At 46.1% G+C, this 18,881-nt stretch overlaps 1 protein-coding gene and 1 long non-coding RNA gene across 3 annotated transcripts in view; one reads left to right on the forward strand and one right to left on the reverse strand.

Moving 5' to 3' along the window:
• WHRN (whirlin) overlaps window positions 1-18,881 on the forward strand; it is a 229,304-nt gene that overhangs the window by 132,553 nt on the left and 77,870 nt on the right. The window contains exons 8-10 of the mRNA XM_075324209.1: window positions 6,162-6,374; window positions 15,615-15,812; window positions 18,070-18,102. Of these exons, the coding sequence (XP_075180324.1) occupies window positions 6,162-6,374; window positions 15,615-15,812; window positions 18,070-18,102 (444 nt within the window). The remainder of the gene's footprint in view (window positions 1-6,161; window positions 6,375-15,614; window positions 15,813-18,069; window positions 18,103-18,881) is intronic.
• Window positions 1-18,881, reverse strand: part of LOC142251424 (uncharacterized) — a 180,462-nt gene that overhangs the window by 60,129 nt on the left and 101,452 nt on the right. The window lies entirely within an intron of this gene.

An 18,881-nucleotide genomic window follows, 5' to 3' on the forward strand; every position in this document is an offset into this window, starting at 1 on the left:
GCCCTCATTGTATCTCCACGCAGTAATAGTGCCCTCATTGTACCTCCACACAGTAATAGTGCCCTCATTATACCTCCACACAGTAATAGTGCCCTCATTGTATCTCCACACAGTAATAGTGCTCTTATTGTACCTCCACGCAGTAATAGCACCCTCATTGTATATCCACACAGTAATAGTGCTCTTATTGTACCTCCACGCATTACCAGTGCCCTCATTATACCTCCATGCAGTAATAGTGCCCTCATTGTACCTCCACACAGTAATAGTGCCCTCATTATACCTCCACGCAGTACCAGTGCCCTCATTATACCTCCATGCAGTAATAGTGCCCTCATTGTACCTCCGCACAGTAATAGTGCCCTCATTGTACCTCCACACAGTAATAGTGCCCTCATTATACCTCCATGCAGTAATAGTGCCCTCATTGTACCTCCGCACAGTAATAGTGCCCTCATTATACCTCCATGCAGTAATAGTGCCCTCATTGTACCTCCGCACAGTAATAGTGCCCTCACTGTACCTCCACACAGTAATAGCACCCTCATTGTACCTCCACACAGTAATAGTGCTCTCATTGTACCTCCGCACAGTAATAGTGCCCTCATTGTACCTCCACACATTATTAGTGCCCTCACTGTACCTCCACACAGTAATAGTGCCCTCATTATACCTCCATGCAGTAATAGTGCCCTCATTGTACCTCCGCACAGTAATAGTGCCCTCATTGTACCTCCACGCAGTAATAGTGCCCTCATTGTACCTCCACGCAGTAATAGTGCCCTCATTGTACCTCCGCACAGTAATAGTGCCCTCATTGTACCTCCACGCAGTAATAGTGCCCTCATTGTACCTCCACGCCATAATAGTGCCCTCATTATACCTCCACACAGTAATAGTGCCCTCATTATACCTCCACACAGTAATAGTGCCCTCATTGTACCTCCACACAGTAATACTGACCTCATTGTACCTCCACGCAGTAATAGTGCCCTCAATGTATCTCCACGCAGTAATAGTGCCCTCATTATACCTCCATGTAGTAATAGTGCCCTCATTATACCTCCACACAGTAATAGTGTCCTCATTGTATCTCCACGCAGTAATAGTGCCCACATTATACCTCCACACAGTAATAGTGCCCACATTATACCTCCACACAGTAATAGTGCCCCCTTTATGCCTACACACAGTAATATAATTGACCCAAAAAGACTAAATTTGATGGATCTGTGTGGTTTTTTTTTTTTAATTGTATAACCATACACCTTATAGGGGATGGCAAGATAACAGAATGGTATAGAGGGCAGCACACATCATCATCCAATGAAAGATTGGTCCTGATAACAAGGGATAACGCTGTATTTCATTGTATCGCTCGGATCTAACGACATTATTAAAAGAAAAAAATAATATTGACTTGTATAGTGAGACAGTTCTGCATATCACAATGACGTGACAAGGTATTGTGTCCCCACTCATCGCCCACATATAGTACCGCTGTTTTTTTATGTAGCGTCTATGGTCTTTGGCCCCCTAGGAGTAAGGCAACTGCTTCCCCTTCATCCTCTCTTGCTATGCAGCCCTCACACAGCGGAAGCATCTCTAAAATTATTACTATAAGCGGTGAAAGCAAAATTCTGGTTATTTGTTTGAAGTTTCACGCCTCAGGGTGCGCTATTAAAATGTTATATATTTTTTTCACTTTGTAAAGTTACATGTCTCACCACCTGGCTGTTTTCTCTTGTGCCCTATATTAAAAAATGAATAAACAGAGAAATGTGCATCTGTATCTCCCTGGGCTTACGTCTGGGTATTCTGACCTTGGTGGAGGACAGTATTCCTCTTGTGTAGGAGGAAAAAGCGGAAAATAGTCTGCGTATAGCTGTATAGAAGCTGGATGACTAAAGCACGCCCTCGGTATTATGGCGGAAGCTTTCTGGCGCTATTAACTGCTCTTTCAAGAGTGAAAGTATAAGGGTTTAACAAAGGAAAAATCTCTAATATGATCGGGTACCCATCTATCGGGAAATTGGGGTCCCGGCTGTTTGCGAAACTCTTTAAGACTTTAAAGGAAAGAATTTGGCACGGTCACCTCTTCATTCGATCCATGCTTTGCCTGCCGGAAAAAAGGCACAGGTGCAAATATGACATAAGGCGGAATGTATTTACTATGCAGAGGAACCGGTCATGGTCGCCGAGGATAGGCAAGTGTCCTGGAGTGGACCCACTCCTCTAGAGGAGCTAACCCCTATACAGAGACTATCTGGCGCAACCCCAGGGGGCCTAAGTGCACGTCCTTGCGTGGACCCACTGGGCTATACACCGGACTCCCCTGGAGGAGCTAACCCCTATACAGAGACTATCTGGCGCAACCCCAGGGGGCTTAAGTGCACGTCCTGGAGTGAACCCACTGGGCCATACACCGGACTCCCCTGGAGGAGCTAACCCCTATGCAGAGACTATCTGGCGCAACCCCAGGGGGCCTAAGTGCACGTCCTGGAGTGAACCCACTGGGCTATACACCGGACTCCCCTGGAGGAGCTAACCCCTATACAGAGACTATCTGGCGCAACCCCAGGGGGCTTAAGTGCACGTCATGGAGTAGACCCACTGGGCTATACACCGGACTCCCCTGGAGGAGCTAACCCCTATACAGAGACTATCTGGCGCAACCCCAGGGGGCTTAAGTGCACGTTCTGGAGTGAACCCACTGGGCCATACACCAGACTCCCCTGGAGGAGCTAACCCCTATACAGAGACTATCTGGCGCAACCCCAGGGGGCTTAAGTGCACGTCCTGGAGTGGATCCACTGGGCTATACACCGGACTCCCCTGGAGGAGCTAACCCCCATACAGGGACTATCTGGCACAATCCCAGGGGGCTTAAGTGCACGTCATGGAGTAGACCCACTGGGCTATACACCGGACTCCCCTGGAGGAGCTAACCCCTATACAGAGACTATCTGGCACAATCCCAGGGGGCTTAAGTGCACGTCATGGAGTAGACCCACTGGGCTATACACCGGACTCCCCTGGAGGAGCTAACCCCTATACAGAGACTATCTGGCGCAACCCCAGGGGGCCTAAGTGCACTGTGACAGGGTATGCGGCAGAGCAGTAAGGGATGCCAGGCCAAGGAACAATCCAAAGGGCTTTATTGGAACCACATAGATAAAGCACCAAACAAATATAAATCCTTAAAGTCTGCAAGGAGTCCACAACAAAACAAAAGATCCAGGGGTGCCTCCCGGTATTCCAACGCCAGGGAAAATATGGCAATGGTCCTTATATGAGTTCCTTGAGTCCAACAGGGTGAACAACAAAATGCAATCCCACGTGGCCACTGATCTCCAATCTGTGACAGTCCATACACAGGCTCTAGGATCCAGCCTCAGTAATAGATCCTAGTCCTTCTCCAGCCGAGATCCAACTAACTGAACTAAGGGCTGGTTCACACTAAGCGACAGCGACAACGAGGTCGCTGTTACGTCACCATTTTCTGTGACGTAACAGCGACCTTGTAAGTCGCTGTTATGATCGCTGCTTAGCTGTCAATCACAGCAGCCGAAGCAGCGATCATAACCGCGAGAGCAGGGAGCCGCGCACACTGCTTAGCGCTGGCTCCTTGCTCTCCTAGCTACAGTACACATCGGGTTAATTAACCCGATGTGTACTGCAGCTACATGTGCAGAGAGCAGGGAGCCGCGCACACTGCTTAGCGCTGGCTCCTTGCTCTCCTAGCTACAGTACACATCGGGTTAATTAACCCGATGTGTAATGCAGCTACATGTGCAGAGAGCCGGAGCCGGCAGCACATGCAGCGTGAGAGCTGCGGAGGCTGGTAACTAAGGTAAATATCGGGTAACCACCTTGGTTACCCGATGTTTACCCTGGTTACAGCTTACCACAGCTGCCAGATGCCGGCTCCTGCTCCCTGCTCGCTTCATTTCGTCGCTCTCTCGCTGTCACACACAGCGATCTGTGTGTCACAGCGGGAGAGCGGCTTTGAAGAAAACGAACCAGGGCTGTGTGTAACGAGCAGCGATCTCGCAGCAGGGGCCAGATCGCTGCTCAGTGTCACACACAGCGAGATCGCTAATGAGGTCACTGTTGCGTCACCAAAACCGTGCCGTAGCAGCGATTTCGGTAGCGATCTCGCTATGTGTGAAGCACCCCTAACATGGGTCTCATTGTTCTTCTCTCCTGGGGTCAGCCCCTTAGGTGAGCAGCAGAGTCCAACTCCGCCTGGACACTTGATACATGAATGGACTTTAGAAGTCCTGGCTCTTTCTTGTTTACCAAGTTGTGGATTGGAGAAGTCCCATGCTGAGAAGAACAAACAATCCCCCACCAGTAGTACATACAGGACAGTCAAGGAGAGACAGACTATTACACCATGAGCAAAGGTGGGGGAGGAACACACTGTTACATGCACGTCCTGGAGTGGACCCACTGGGCCATACACCGGACTCCCCTGGAGGAGCTAACCCCTATACATGGACTATCTAGCGCAACTCCAGGGAGCCTAAGTGCACGTCCTGGAATAGACCCACTGGGCCATACACCGGACTCCCCTGGAGGAGCTAACCCCTATACAGGGTCTATCTGGCGCAAGCCCAGGGGGCTTAAGTGCATGTCCTGGAGTAGACCCACTGGGCCATACACCGGACTTCCCTGGAGGAGATAACCCCCATACAGGGACTATCTGGCACAACCCCAGGGGGGGCCTAAGTGCACGACTGCCAGGACCATTGGTATCGGCTCTTACAGACAGGGATTACAGAGCAGAACACAGGATGTGGTATCCTGGACATGGTAACCCGGAGGTGGTGACTCAGACGTGGCAAAATGGAGGTGGTGGTAGCAGCCGACTCTAGGAAGAGACACAGGTTAGCGGGTCCAGGCAACTGGTGCTAGAACAGGAGACGCAGGACTAGACACAGTAAAGGGCCCTGAGAACTAGCAATACACTATGAATAGGCAACGTTGCTCAGGCACCTCCCCTATGGGCAGAGTGTCTTAAATACCTACAGGGAGATTGCTGTCCTCAAAGGTCACTTCTGGGTAATAGGATGTTGGCCTTTTAAGAAAGGGGTTGTGGCCATGTGCGCATCCTTTGGGCACTCCTAAAAGGCCTGCATGTGGCATGGAAGCAGGAGGAGGCTGCGGTAGGCCCGGGGCTGGAACAGTACGCATGGGTTCACAGGGTAGGTGAGGAGAACGGCGCCCCCGCTGAGGCATGACAGCAGGACCATGGGGGGGCACCGCGCCGGGACTAAGTGCTACAGAACTGCAGTGATCTTTGCTGCCAATATTGTTGCCAAGAAGGTGCGGAGGATTTGCACGACGGTGCAAAGGGTAAAATTCGCAAGACGTGCACAGTATAGGTTGGCAGGCCATGGAACTCAAAGCCGCAGCTCTTATCAATTTACACTGCAGATAGTTTCCATATTAGGCAGGAGATGTCGGTACTGTAAAACACAGCACATTTTTTACAAGAGAATCCATGGTATTATCGCTACGCAGAAGCAAAGTCTAAGGTCCTGATTTTTCATTTGTGTTTTTTTAAAGTCCCTTTTAATGTTTCGTCTTCTGGCATTTGTTGCTGTTTTTTTTTCTACAAATTCATAAATTTGGCACATGCGGTTTATGAATTTTGTGCAATTTTTAAAAAATACTTCATAATGTCTTGCGATTTTTCAGTGCAAAAAGTTGCATGATCATAAAAGTATTGCAAAAATTGAGCCAAAGTTTCCCAGGTACATAAAACGACTCTGAGAAGGATTGGGGTAATTTTGAGAAAATATTGCAACTTTTCGAAAAGTCACAAGAAAGCCAAAACTTTACCCAAAAAGGGAAATTAGGTCAAATCGAAAAACTCAAAGGGAAAGATGAAATTGGCACAAAAAAATCAACAAACAAAAAGTTAAAAACTCACCTAAAAAGGCAAAAATGCAATAATTTAATCATGCTTCAAATGTATAGAGGTAAAACTTTTTAATGAGCTTTTTCAGGGGATCTTGATAATTTGAAGTCAATTTTTTAGCTTTGGATTAAATTTACCATTACATCAAAAATTATGTTCAGAGCCCAAAATGATGATGTTCTCGCTATAAAGCACAGATTGCAGTGCTTAACGGTATTCTGTCCCCCCACAGCCCGTCTTCTACAGAGGACCAGCGGGGTCACAAGTCACCCTAAGCAGCCTGGGAACCCAGACCATGGTCGTACTAGATGAAAGAGCGCGACGGCTGCTGACCGAACCCGAGAGAAGCACTATGTCCTACTACCTCCAGCAGTACAAGGAGCGTCACATCCCGGTGCAGGCCTTCATAATGGCTATGTTTGAACTTTTCAACACCCAGGCCAAGGTATGGTATGAGACAACTTTTGGCCAAATAGTATTTCTTCAAGAGATTTGTGAGAAATTATTCAGGGGGACATAAGGATTGGGCACCCCATCCTTTTGTTTGGTGGGGCAATAAGCCGGTGAAATATGATAGCAGCTCTCAGAGAACACAGGAGCTCTGGGCCAAACCGGGCATCGTCGTGGCTGGCGGAGTAAGGCTGCTTTCACACATCCGGTTTTTGCACTGCGGCTCAATCCGGCTCAAAAACCTATGCAATGGATGCGGCTAAAAAAATGGATCCGTTGCATACGTTTTCCCATGCGGCCCGTACGTTTTTTGACGGATGCGGCTTGATACTGAGCATGCGCAGTTCAAAAAACCACATCCGGCGGCCGGATGCGGTTTTTGCCGCAGGACGCCGCATCTGCGGTCCATAGGCTTGCATTGTAAATCGCGCCGCATCGCGATCCGGCACGATGCGTTTTTTTTCGCCGCACAAAAAAAGTGCCAGGCAACGTTTCATCCGGCCGCCGCATGTGTAAAATATGCCGCATCCAGCAAAAAATGGACGCAACGCAAGGCCATGCAGCACAATACGGCGCTAATGCAAGTCTATGCGGAAAAAACGCAACCGGCGGCAAAAAAAAAAGGTTGCGTTTTTTCTGCAAAGCGCCGTATTGTGCCGCTCAGCAAAAACCGGATGTGTGAAAGCAGCCTAAGGCCCCTTCACACGTCCGTGATACACGTGCATGTTTGGTCCGTTTCCGTATATACCGGAGACACGGCCAAACGTGCACCAATGTTATTTAATGTTTGAGGACACATGTGCGTTTTTCATTAAGGTCCGTGGGTCCATGTGCGTGCTACGTTTGTGTCTCCGTTTTGCACGGAAGCATGTCCGTTTTCAGCACGCAACACGCAGCATGGACCCAATGAAAGTCAATGGGTCTGTGCGCACGTCCGAGTGACACGGACGCATCTCTGTTTGCTCCCTTTACGTTTTGTTCTTATTTCTTGTGATGTCGATCTTTTTTCTTTTTCTGTTTCGTTCTCTCCCTCAGTCCGTCGGTCGGTCGGTCTCTGTCTATGTCTGTCGGTCGGTTTCTCTGTCTTATCTGTCCCTCTCGCTGTCTGTCGGTCAGTTCCCCCCCCTCTCTCATACTTACCGTTCCCCGATCTTCGGCGCGGCGCTGCACTGCTGTTATAAAAGCTCCGGCGGCTTTTCCTCTTTTGAAAAAGCCGGCCGCTCATTAATCAATCTCGTATTCCCTGCTTTCCACGCCCACCGGCAAATATGATTGGTTACAGTGAGACACGCCCACACGCTGAGTGACAGCTGTGTAACTGCAACCAATCACAGCCGCCGGTGGGCGTGTCACTATGGAGCAGAGAAATAAATAAATAAATAATTTAAAAAAACGGCTACCAGCCAGATAAAGCCATACGGCTGAAGGCTGGTATTCTCAGGATGGGGAGCCCCACGTTATGGGGAGCCCCCCAGCCTAACAATATCAGCCAGCAGCCGCCCAGAATTGCCGCATACATTAGATACGACAGTTCTGGGACTCTACCCGGCTCTTCCCGATTTGCCCTGGTGCGTTGGCAAATCGGGGTAATAAGGAGTTATTGGCAGCCCATAGCTGCCAATAAGTCCTAGATTAATCATGTCAGGCGTCTCCCCGAGATATCTTCCATGATTAATCTGTAAGTTACAGTAAATAAATACACACACACACACCTGAAGAAATCCTTTATTTGCAATAAAAAACACTAACACATACCCTCATTCACCACTTTATTCAGCCCCATAAAGCCCCCCATGTCCGGCGTACTCCACGGAGTTCCAGCGTCGCTTCCAGCTCTGCTACATGGAGGTGACAGGAGCTGCAGAAGACACCGCCGCTCCTGTCAGCTCCACGCAGCAAATGAGGTGAGTAGCGCAATCAGCTGAGCTGTCACTGAGGTTACCCGGTGGCCGCCACTGGATCCAGCGGAAAGCAGGGGATTGATTAATGAGCGGCCGGCTTTTTCAAAAGAGGAAAAGCTGCCGGAAATTTTATAACAGCAGTACAGCGCTGCGCCAGAGATCGGGGAACGGTAAGTATGAGAGAGGGGTACTCCATTCAGTCACTCTGGTGATTAGCGGTCACCGGTGAGTCCTTCACGGGTGACCGCTAAGCAGGACGCGACACAGACAGAGCCGCGGTATAACAATGAAGTCGGGTGAAGTTCACCCCAGTTCATTCTCTACGCGCATCTCTGTCTGCTGTCAGCGGGTATGTATCTACGACATTGTTCATCACAAACACGCATAAATTCACACGGACAACACATACACATGTCCGTTATATCTCTAACGCATAAACGGACAATCAACACGCACACACAGCTAGCATACGGCATTCACACAGATGGCACACGGACACAAAAAAAGGAGACAAACACGGAAAACGGACCAGAAAAACGGACGTAACACACGTGCGTGTTTTTTCACGGACGTGTGAAGGGGGCCTAAGGGGAAATAGCTCCAGGTTGCCCAAGAGTTCGGATGATTGTTATCCAATGCGCATCCAATCCGCAACAGCACGGCATAGAGAAAATAAATAAATTAATTAATAAATAAATATATATATATATATATATATATATATATAAATATATATATATATATAATTGTCTCTCCAGTAAAGGAGACAAACTCTAGCGCAGCGCCACCTATTGGAAGTCGCGATTCTAAAAGTCAAATGTGGATTTTTAACAATTATATATATATATATATATATATATATATATATATATATATATATATATATACACTGTATATATATACACACACACACACAGTGATATGCAAAAGTTTTGTCACCCCCAGTCGAAATTGCTGCCATTATGAACAGCTAAGCAAGTTGAAGATTAAATGATCCCGAAAACGCATAAAGTTAAAGATGACACATTTTCTTTGTGTTTTAGGCAAAAACAAAAAGAAAAAAAATATATATATACATATATATATATATATATATATATATATATATATATATATATATATATATATATATATATATATATATTTAGTGTAAAAGATTAAGAAGTACTTGTATTTCATTAATTGATATCCCTAGTGTTTGTATGTCTGAGTCCAGTGGTGGTCCTACTAGTGATTTACAACTACAGTGATCCTTCACCTATCGCGGGAGTTACATTCCAGAGACCACCGCAATAGGTGAAAATCCACAAAATAGCGGCGTTATATTTCCTTTATTATTTACCCATATTTTTCGAATTATAAGACGCACTTTTCAGGGGTGCGTCTTATAAGCCGAATCTAGCTTACCTGGGGGTGGTTGAGTATGATGAGACAATACTCCGGACTGTGGACTGTGCGCTGTGGGTGGTGAGGCAGGGGTCATCCTGAAAATGTTGGCGGTGCGGGCTTCAAATAACGGTGCCTGGAGTCAGCGCATGCACAGATTGAGCTCTCGGTTCAAGATCTGCCCACGCGCCGCCTGTGGCTCATTGATCTCTCAACAGCGTAGTTAAGGAAAATGGTGCCTGGAGGTGGCGCGTGCGCAGAGGAGATCTCAGTTTGTCATTGAGCTGTTGGCTTAATCTGCGCATGCGCCATATCTTTGAAGCCCGCAGCATTTCTGTATATTCCTGTCAGCGCTTGCAGAGCATCTCGGACACCCACCACACAACCCTTAGCACTGCCCTACTCCACCACCAACCCTGCCTCCTGTGACTCCAATCCACCACCGCTGCCGCCCCCTTCCCCAGTTCCCGCAATACAGTGAAGCTGCAATAAGTGAACTGCGGTATAGCGGGGGACGACTGTATTTCCGCCCATTGGTCTACCACACATAAACATCAGAGATTTCAATAAATAAAGTGCATGTTTTGCCAACATTTTTCAAACAAAACTGTATACCAATCTGACCAATTCCTCCTCTATAACAGCCTGCATGCAGATCAGATACCATTTTTAACATGACATTTTGTTACGTCACCACCGGAGTCTGCTCCAGCGACTTCTGCTCCGATCGCCAGGCGACGCCGTGTTCCTGACGTGGATGGTGCTGGTGATGGGAGAGGAGTCGATGCCAGCGGCACTGGTGGGCGCAGGCTCCGATCATCCACTGGGCTGGGTTATCTTGGGATCTGCAGTACCACTGGCTGACTGTGGGTGGCGTGTGTCTTCCAGCTGAAGTTGCCAGCGTTCAGCTACAGCCAATGGGAAGACACTACACCCTTCTTATTTCCCCTCCTGTCTGCTGACCTCTGCCAGAGATAGTTCCGATTTCCTGGCTCCTGGTCCGCCCTATTCTGTTTTGTGATTCCTGTGTGCTGACTTCTGCTTGTTTCCTGACTACCCTTCTGCCTGCTGTTTTTGTACCTCGCTGTCCGATCCGTATTTGACCTCTGCTACGTTTTCTGATTACGTCCTTGTCTGCCGATTCTGTCCCTGTTCTGCTATTCCTGGTTTGACCCTGCCTGACGACTACTCTCATCGGACTGCAGCCTTCCACAGCTAGTGATCTCCAGGGCCCTGTGTAATTCCAAATCCCTGTATAGGGGTTAAAGGGTTTCAGGGTTCTGGGGGTCCTGCTTGGTGAGTGGCTACCCTCTCTGTCCATTACATCCCACCTGAGTCTGTTGATCCAGGCAGGCGTTGTACATTTTCCCCTTAAAAGTACATACCGGTACTTTATTGATCCATGATTAAAATTCACTCCATATAGTCACTTGCCCAGCAAACAAGCCATAAGACAGTTTTTCGTCTCCGGTGAAAACAAATATTTTACATTTCATCCCTTTGGTTGATCACGTAGAGGCTCCAGCAGGTTAGACAACGAGCTTCCTACTCATGCCATTAGGCTAATAAGCCCATCTATCCTAGTATTAATAACAATTACATCTGTTACCCATAGAGACGCAGCTTTTACTTTAAAATCTAACATATCAAGTCTTTCTCATTATGATTATTGAGTTAATCAATGCATCCAGCTCGCTAAACAGCTCGGCTTGCATGCTAATTATAACCTGCAATCCCAGTCGGATGGTTGTACTCTGCATAAAAGCTCGAGGCAAAAATGAAGCCCTAATGGAGAACAGAAGGTGGACAGGTTCACGCCAGATGCTGGAGAGAGCGAACCTAACTATCCCTCCCCGCCACAATTCCAAAGGAGAATTTTATAATATATATATATATATATATATATATATATATATATACAGTACAGACCAAAAGTTTGGACACACCTCCTCATTCAAAGAGTTTTCTTTATTTTCAGGACTCTGAAAATTGTTGATTCACATTGAAGGCATCAAAACTATGGATTAAAACATGTGGAATGAAATACTTAAAAAAGTGTGAAACAACTGAAAATATGACTTATATTCTAGGTTCTTCAAAGTAGCCACCTTTTGCTTTGATTACTGCTTTGCACACTCTTGGCATTCTCTTGATGAGCTTCAAGAGGTAGTCACCGGAAATGGTTTTCCAACAGTCTTGAAGGAGTTCCCAGAGATGCTTAGCACTTGTTGGCCCTTTTGCCTTCACTCTGCGGTCCAGCTCACCCCAAACCATCTCGATTGGGTTCAGGTCTGGTGACTGTGGAGGCCAGGTCATCTGGCGTAGCACCCCATCACTCTCCTTCTTAGTCAAATAGCCCTTACACAGCCTGGAGGTGTGTTTGGGGTCATTGTCCTGTTGAAAAATAAATGATGGTCCAACTAAACGCAAACCGGATGGAATAGCACGCCGCTGCAAGATGCTGTGGTAGCCATGCTGGTTCTGTATGCCTTCAATTTTGAATAAATCCCCAACAGTGTCACCAGCAAAGCACCCCCACACACCATCACACCTCCTCCTCCATGCTTCACGGTGGGAACCAGCCATGTAGAGTCCATCCGTTCATCTTTTTTACAGAGACACGGTGGTTGGATCCAAAGATCTCAAATTTGGACTCATCAGACCAAAGCACAGATTTCCACTGGTCTAATGTCCATTCCTTGTGTTCTTTAGCCCAAACAAGTCTCTTCTGCTTGTTGCCTGTCCTTAGCAGTGGTTTCCTAGCAGCTATTTTACCATGAAGGCCTGCGGCACAAAGTCTCCTCTTAACAGTTGTTCTAGAGATGAGAAAGTGTGTCCAAACTTTTGGTCCGTTCTGTGTGTATATATATATACATATATATACATACATACACATATATATATATATATATTATATATATATATATATATATATATATATATATATATATATACACACACAATAAAAAAAATCAGATCTTGCTTGGCAACAAACCAATTAAATCAAATAGAAGACAAAAAGACCATGATCGCAAGAGCTTACAATCTATGCGGAAATAGGAATGAGGACATACAGTAGGTAAAAACCGGATTGTTTTCTGCAATGGAGCAGCTATTTTTTATTAAAAAGTAAGGATGTATACATAAGTCTGCGTGAGCTAGTAGCTATGTAGCATAAATAGGAAGTGGTGCAAGGAGTATGGACGAAACGTTTATAATGAAACTGTCTAAATGAAGCCGCATGAAGAATTAACATGTTACTTCTTTTAACTGCTTCAAGGTTTTGTGCAGAGCAGTGTGGTTTTGACATTAGTGTGCGCTAAGTTGAAGCACATTGCAACGCTTTTTCAGGAGGATTCCAGACGGAATTTCCCTGAAAAGTTATCGTGTGCCCATAGTGATGAAACTGGAAAAGAGAAGCGCTGATAGGGGCTTTCCAGATAAAAAGAGGGGTAATGTGTAACAGTATACACTCACCTGATGTGGTTGTGAGGTTCACAACAACCACAGATAGCATAGGATAATGGCGGCTGCCACAGCACCACGTGGATAATCTTCAGCAGGAAAGAGAGGGGGTTAACGGCGCGCAATCGCCAGAAAAGATGTAGATCTGTTGATTACTTCATATATCTTTTATTCCATAGGTCTACGCGTTTCGAGGTATGTAACCTCTTCCTCAGGACCAGAATATCAACAATGCATTGTTGATATTCGGGTCCTGAGGAAGAGGTTCCCTACCTCGAAATGCATAGACCAATGGAATAAAAGATATATGAAGTAATCGTGTGCCCAAGGACAGCCTCAGAATTTAAAGTTGTCTACTACTTGGACAACCCCTTCTCATTCCCCATGTGTGGGAATTTGCCTGAAAAGTCATTGTGTGCAGACAGATAGCCTCAGAATTTAAAGAAGTTGTCCACTACTCTGACAACGCCTACTCATTCCCCTTGTTCGCCACCTTAAAATTAAATAAGCCTATACCCACCTCTGATGCGGCCAAGGTTTCAGAGATATCTAAAGCCGCTTTTCCGGGGCCCATATGACATTATGACACGAACCCCGAGACCAATTAGCGCCGCCTTCCTTCTCCCCGCCTTCAGACATTTGAGCAGGATGTGAGCACAGCGCTGACTTCCTGTTTAAATGTTTGAAGGCGGCGAGAAAGACACTGGCGCTTATTGGTTGCGGGGCTTGTTTGTCATAATGTCACATGGGACCCGGAAGTGCGGTTTTAGACATCGCTGGAACCGCAGCCATACCGGGGGTGAGTATAGGCTTATTTATTTGTACGGGGGTGGAAAATGAGAATGAGTAGGGGTTGTCCAAGTAGCGGACAACCCCTTTAAGGCTTTGAGTATGATGGAATGAGGTTTTGAAAAATTGGAGAGTGGGGAAAGGTTAAAATAAATTGTCAGATAAAGGAATGGCTGCCCATAAAGGTCCTGTCCTGGTTTTTCTTCAGGACATATTTAAAATTGTGTATGTTGGAAACCTGCTTGTCTGGGGTATCGAATTCTAGAGCTCTGGTGCAGCATTAGAAAAAGCCATGAAGATGGGACTGGACCCAGAAGAACTTCCCCTATTGGAATAAAAAATATTTACAGTATATACTCACCTACCAGACCAGCACTATTCCACTGCTTGTGCTTGATGGGCAAAGCACAGAAAGCATCTAAAACTCATAAATTATGAAGAATTTACCTTGATAAATCTCCCATAATCTCCATTCCGGTTCAGATAGAATGTGAAAGCTGCAGCCAAACAGTGGCCACTGATTTGGCTGCAGTGGACACGTGCTACTCTCCACCCAAAGAAGTCAGGTAACTGTTGGGAGGAATTGGCAGCCGTGTGACAAAGGTTACTATTTCTAATTTATTTTTATGTATTTATACTTCCATGGGCCCCTTTGTAATTTAAAGAAGGACTGGAAAACTCTTTTGAGGGCTATGGAGATCTTTGTGCATATGTCACGGAGGTGTCTTGGCCTGCTAACAATCCAGTGGCAGAGTGTTAGGAAATCCCAGCAATTGGCAGCACGTGTTGTTATCTGACAGTGCCCTGTTTCTGCAGCAGTGGACTTTACGACCCTAGGAAGCTGGCTGTTTTTCCTCTCAGTGGTCAGCCTCTGACTTCCTTTATAAGTCTCATCCTGGGGTGGTTTGGGTGCGGTTTATAGTTGTTCCTGGCTGTGAGGTGCAGAGTTTGTCTCCTGTTGCTCCAGAGACTTCTGTGGTAGCTGCTCCTAATATACGTGTTTGACTTTTGCAATCTACTTGGGCTCAGGAGGTAGCAGTTGTTTTTCCCTTGTATTGTTTCCTTTTGTCTCCCTTAGTGTTAGTGGTGTTGACAAGTGGTCACATCTGCCATCTTTACTTAGTGCACAGATCAGGATTTGCCTAGGCTGAGGTATTCCTGATCGGCGACAGGTGCGGAACCTGTATAAAGTTGGTGAGGGCAGTGAGGGTCAGCTGCAGGTTGTTATCAGGGGTCACCACTTCCCCCTTTCCCTAGCTATAGGCCATTCCTTTCCCTTTGTATTGCACTATACGGCCGGTATAGCTTATATCCCCGGCTATGACAGTATGGGAGTGATAAGTTACATTTTTTTCTCTAGTGGATAGGCAACCAATGCAATGGCTGGCACATGGTGGAAGCAGTGGTGTAGGACTTGGGAAGAAAAATCAGTATGGCTCCTACATAATGGATAGATGTAATAGTGGAAAGTTTAGTAAAGGGAAGACCAATTAGTAGTCATTTTTGTGTGTGTAGTCCCCAAATATCCAAAAGTGAGACTGTCCAAATTTCTGATTGAGTTTTGCGCCTATCAGAGGTTGAACACACACTACTCTTCACAGTGGACATCCAGTCTCTTCTGTGACAGGTAACCTTTTGATCCTCCTTAAATATTTGACTTGGAAATGTACACAATTCACCATTTTTCGTTTCAGTTTGCCCTCTTATCGGAGTTACGACCTCAAATCTACCCACAGGATTTGGCAGTGTTTGATAATATGGTATTGAAAAGAGAAATCGAGTCAATGAAATCTCGTCATCGTTCAGGAGACACCATCTCGGTCTTATCCCATAGTCCAAGCACCTCATCCACAGAAAGCCACCAAACTGTCAGCACTGCCAGCACTGCACGGGTAAGAAGACTGAACTGTCTCTTTATTTTCTTAGTTAGTGAACCATGTCTTGAAAGCTTTGTATGACAACCAAGAGTAGTCCACCTCCAAATAGAGATGAGTGAATTGATTCTCAGGACACAAGGACTAGCAGCCGGGTCAATATTCCAAGACAGTTGGATAGGAGCCCTGCAAACCACCTCCGATATGACTGCATCCATGGCTCCTCATTTGACTGACCAGTCTGGCACAAAGTCATCTTCTCAGTGTGATGCAGAAATGATGTTGGACCAAGCCGGCTAATTAAGAGAGAAGCAATGGATGCTGGTAGGTAGAAGGTGGTTTGCCGGGGTCCCATCCAGCAGGCATGGACCATGGTCCTGTGAACTAATTTGTTTATGTCTACCTCCAACTCCGATTGACTGCCAATGCTATAAAGATCACCATTAGGAGATCCAAAGTAAAAAGAAGGGGACAGGCCATAGCCATCAACCAAGTAGTAGACGGCAAAAGAAAGGGGTCAGTACATTAAAGGTTTTACGCCTGAAAACTGGTATAAAAGTTTTGTAAACTTTTCAAGCAAAAATCTGCGACTTTTGGTATCTTCACACCAGTTCGACTAAGCTTCGCCAAAATGGTGGGAACCGGGGAGGAGCTTGGGTGCACGGAATAGCATTTCTTGTGTGATACATGGAGACACACGCCACTCAGAGGATGTGCCGATTCATTAAGTGGCCTATAAATCAATTCAGCGCATTCTACTCCAAGAAGTCTTTCATTAAGACGCCAGACTTCATAAATCAACCACAAACTGATTCATTAAGACTGGCGTTGTTCATGCTTATGCTACAGCAGCTTTGCTGGGGTACAAGATGCCGAATTCATTTAGAGGCACAAACCACTTAATGAATTTGGCGCCGCGCCAGAAATGCGTTTCTGGAGTACAAAACACCAGCACTTTTAGTAAGTTGAAGACAACTCATCCCCAGCTTCATCCATTTTGGAAGAGCTGATTAAAATTTGTGTGAAAATGTCGAAATTTGCAAACTTTTTGGGCAACAAAATTTTTTGAACTTTTCAAGGCTTCTATGCCAGTATTATGGTGTAAAAGATTGTAACGCTGGCACCCGGTGTAGGAACACTGAGCAAGATTAGTGGACCCACAGCACCACAAAAGGGACCCAGGCTTACCCTTTAGTAGGAGGGGTGTAACTAAGCGCCTACCGTGAGGTTGGCACCAGGTACCACTCCCAGGGCAGTGACCAGGACTGTGGCAGCTAACCCCCAGGACAGGAGACAGACTCGGGCACAGGCACAGATGCAGTCGGGTACAAGTGGGATAATCAAGGCAGACAGGCATGCGGGTACGGACAGGTATAGTGAGCACGGCAGGGGCAGATAGGTATGGGAAAGTAGACTCAGGTAGAGATAATGGACAAAGGGAAAATGGGACAGGAGCTCAGGACCTGACAACTAGCTAGACAAACTGGTAACTGACTAATTAAGGTGTTGTGCAGGCACCTCCCCTAATGGGAGGGTGCCTTAAATACATAGTACTTCTCAGTCATAGGTTGAGAGGCATTTCCTGGAAATAGCGCTCTGTCTTCTTAAGAGCAGGACCGGTGTGCGTGAGCAGATCTTAGGTGCACTCCCGGGATCCCTGTGCGGCATGTACAGGACCAAGGAGGGGAGGAAGGCAGAAGAGCACGTGGAAGGCCGCATGGCAGCAGGGGAGAACGGAACCTAGCTGGGCAGTGAGTCAGTTGGCGTCCCTAAAAGGACGATTTGATGAAATGGGCCCTTTATGTAGAGGTCTCATTCAGTAAGTGATGTGGCAGAGTAAGGCAGACTATTTGACCACATTTCAACATGCAAAATGAACAACACAACATGGGGATTTTACCGACAAAATGAAATACTATACTTTTACTGGGCGGACAACATAAATGGCGTATGTGTATAACATACAGTCAATGCTCACAATGGCTCCGAGGCAATGGCTTTTACTCTAGAAGCGGAAAGTGAATCTATCCAGATGAAACATATCGTTATTGAATTCTTGGGTTTTTATTGAATTCTTAGAATAGTATTAAGAGTGGTATGTAGCCGTTGTGAACGCTGCTGGATGGAAATAGAATATACATCATATTAGTTTGGTGATTTCCAAGAGCGGTTATTGTATCTAGAAGGTAAACCCTGGTTAGCGGGAAATGCAGTGGGGGTGGTCATTGATTTCTCATAAAACTCATTACATGACTGTCTTCTTGGCATATTTTAGGAACGTCTTCTGTGGCTGTTGGACGTTATGGAGGTCAGTATTACCAATCTATGCATTTGTTATGGTCGCATTTTGTTTCTTTAGTCCACCATACACGTTAGAGAAAAGTCTGAAGCTGCCGATTTTAATGAGACCAATGAATCATCTAACGTTGACGGGGTTCTCACCACAACGCATGGTGTCAGGAAAGAGAAGAATTGGACAGGTTGAATTTTAACTCTTGACCCCTTAGGTCTTCAGCATAGAAGTCGCCTCGAGTCATGCGGGTATCAAGTGGTGTGGCCAATGCTGAACTTGCAGCTCTTGTCCAAAGATGACACCATGTTCATAGCATCCAGTAGCCGACTGTGTCCTTGTAAATATTATATAGAGTTGAGCTTCTTTTCCAGCAAAGATGTAAATCTTAATCATTTCAGCTACTGTTTTGTTTACTCTTTCAACAATAAACTACATAGCTCAGTATTGCACCATCATGTAATCCATTGAGGACAGATCTGTGGGTCCAAAAAATACGAGTTCCCAACCATTATTTCCTCCAACCTAGTTGGGCTACTGTAAACTTTAATCTATCCCTGTAAGATTGACCTATATCTTACTATTGTGTATGGACAGTGTCATAGTCTTCTTCCACCATCAGGCTTGTCGCTAGTAGGGTGTAGGCAGGGATTATTGGTTTTCACTCTCTAACTTGAACCTCACTGCAGAGGTATCTTAGGTTGGGTCTATGGAGTAGCTGCTGGCAGCGAGCTAAGAGAAAATACCAAACAAGATGGCTCAGAACTAGAGGGTTATGGTCAAGGACAAAATTAGAT

The sequence above is a fragment of the Anomaloglossus baeobatrachus genome, chromosome 9 (assembly GCF_048569485.1).
Source record: "Anomaloglossus baeobatrachus isolate aAnoBae1 chromosome 9, aAnoBae1.hap1, whole genome shotgun sequence".
Classification (NCBI taxonomy): Eukaryota; Metazoa; Chordata; class Amphibia; order Anura; family Aromobatidae; genus Anomaloglossus; species Anomaloglossus baeobatrachus.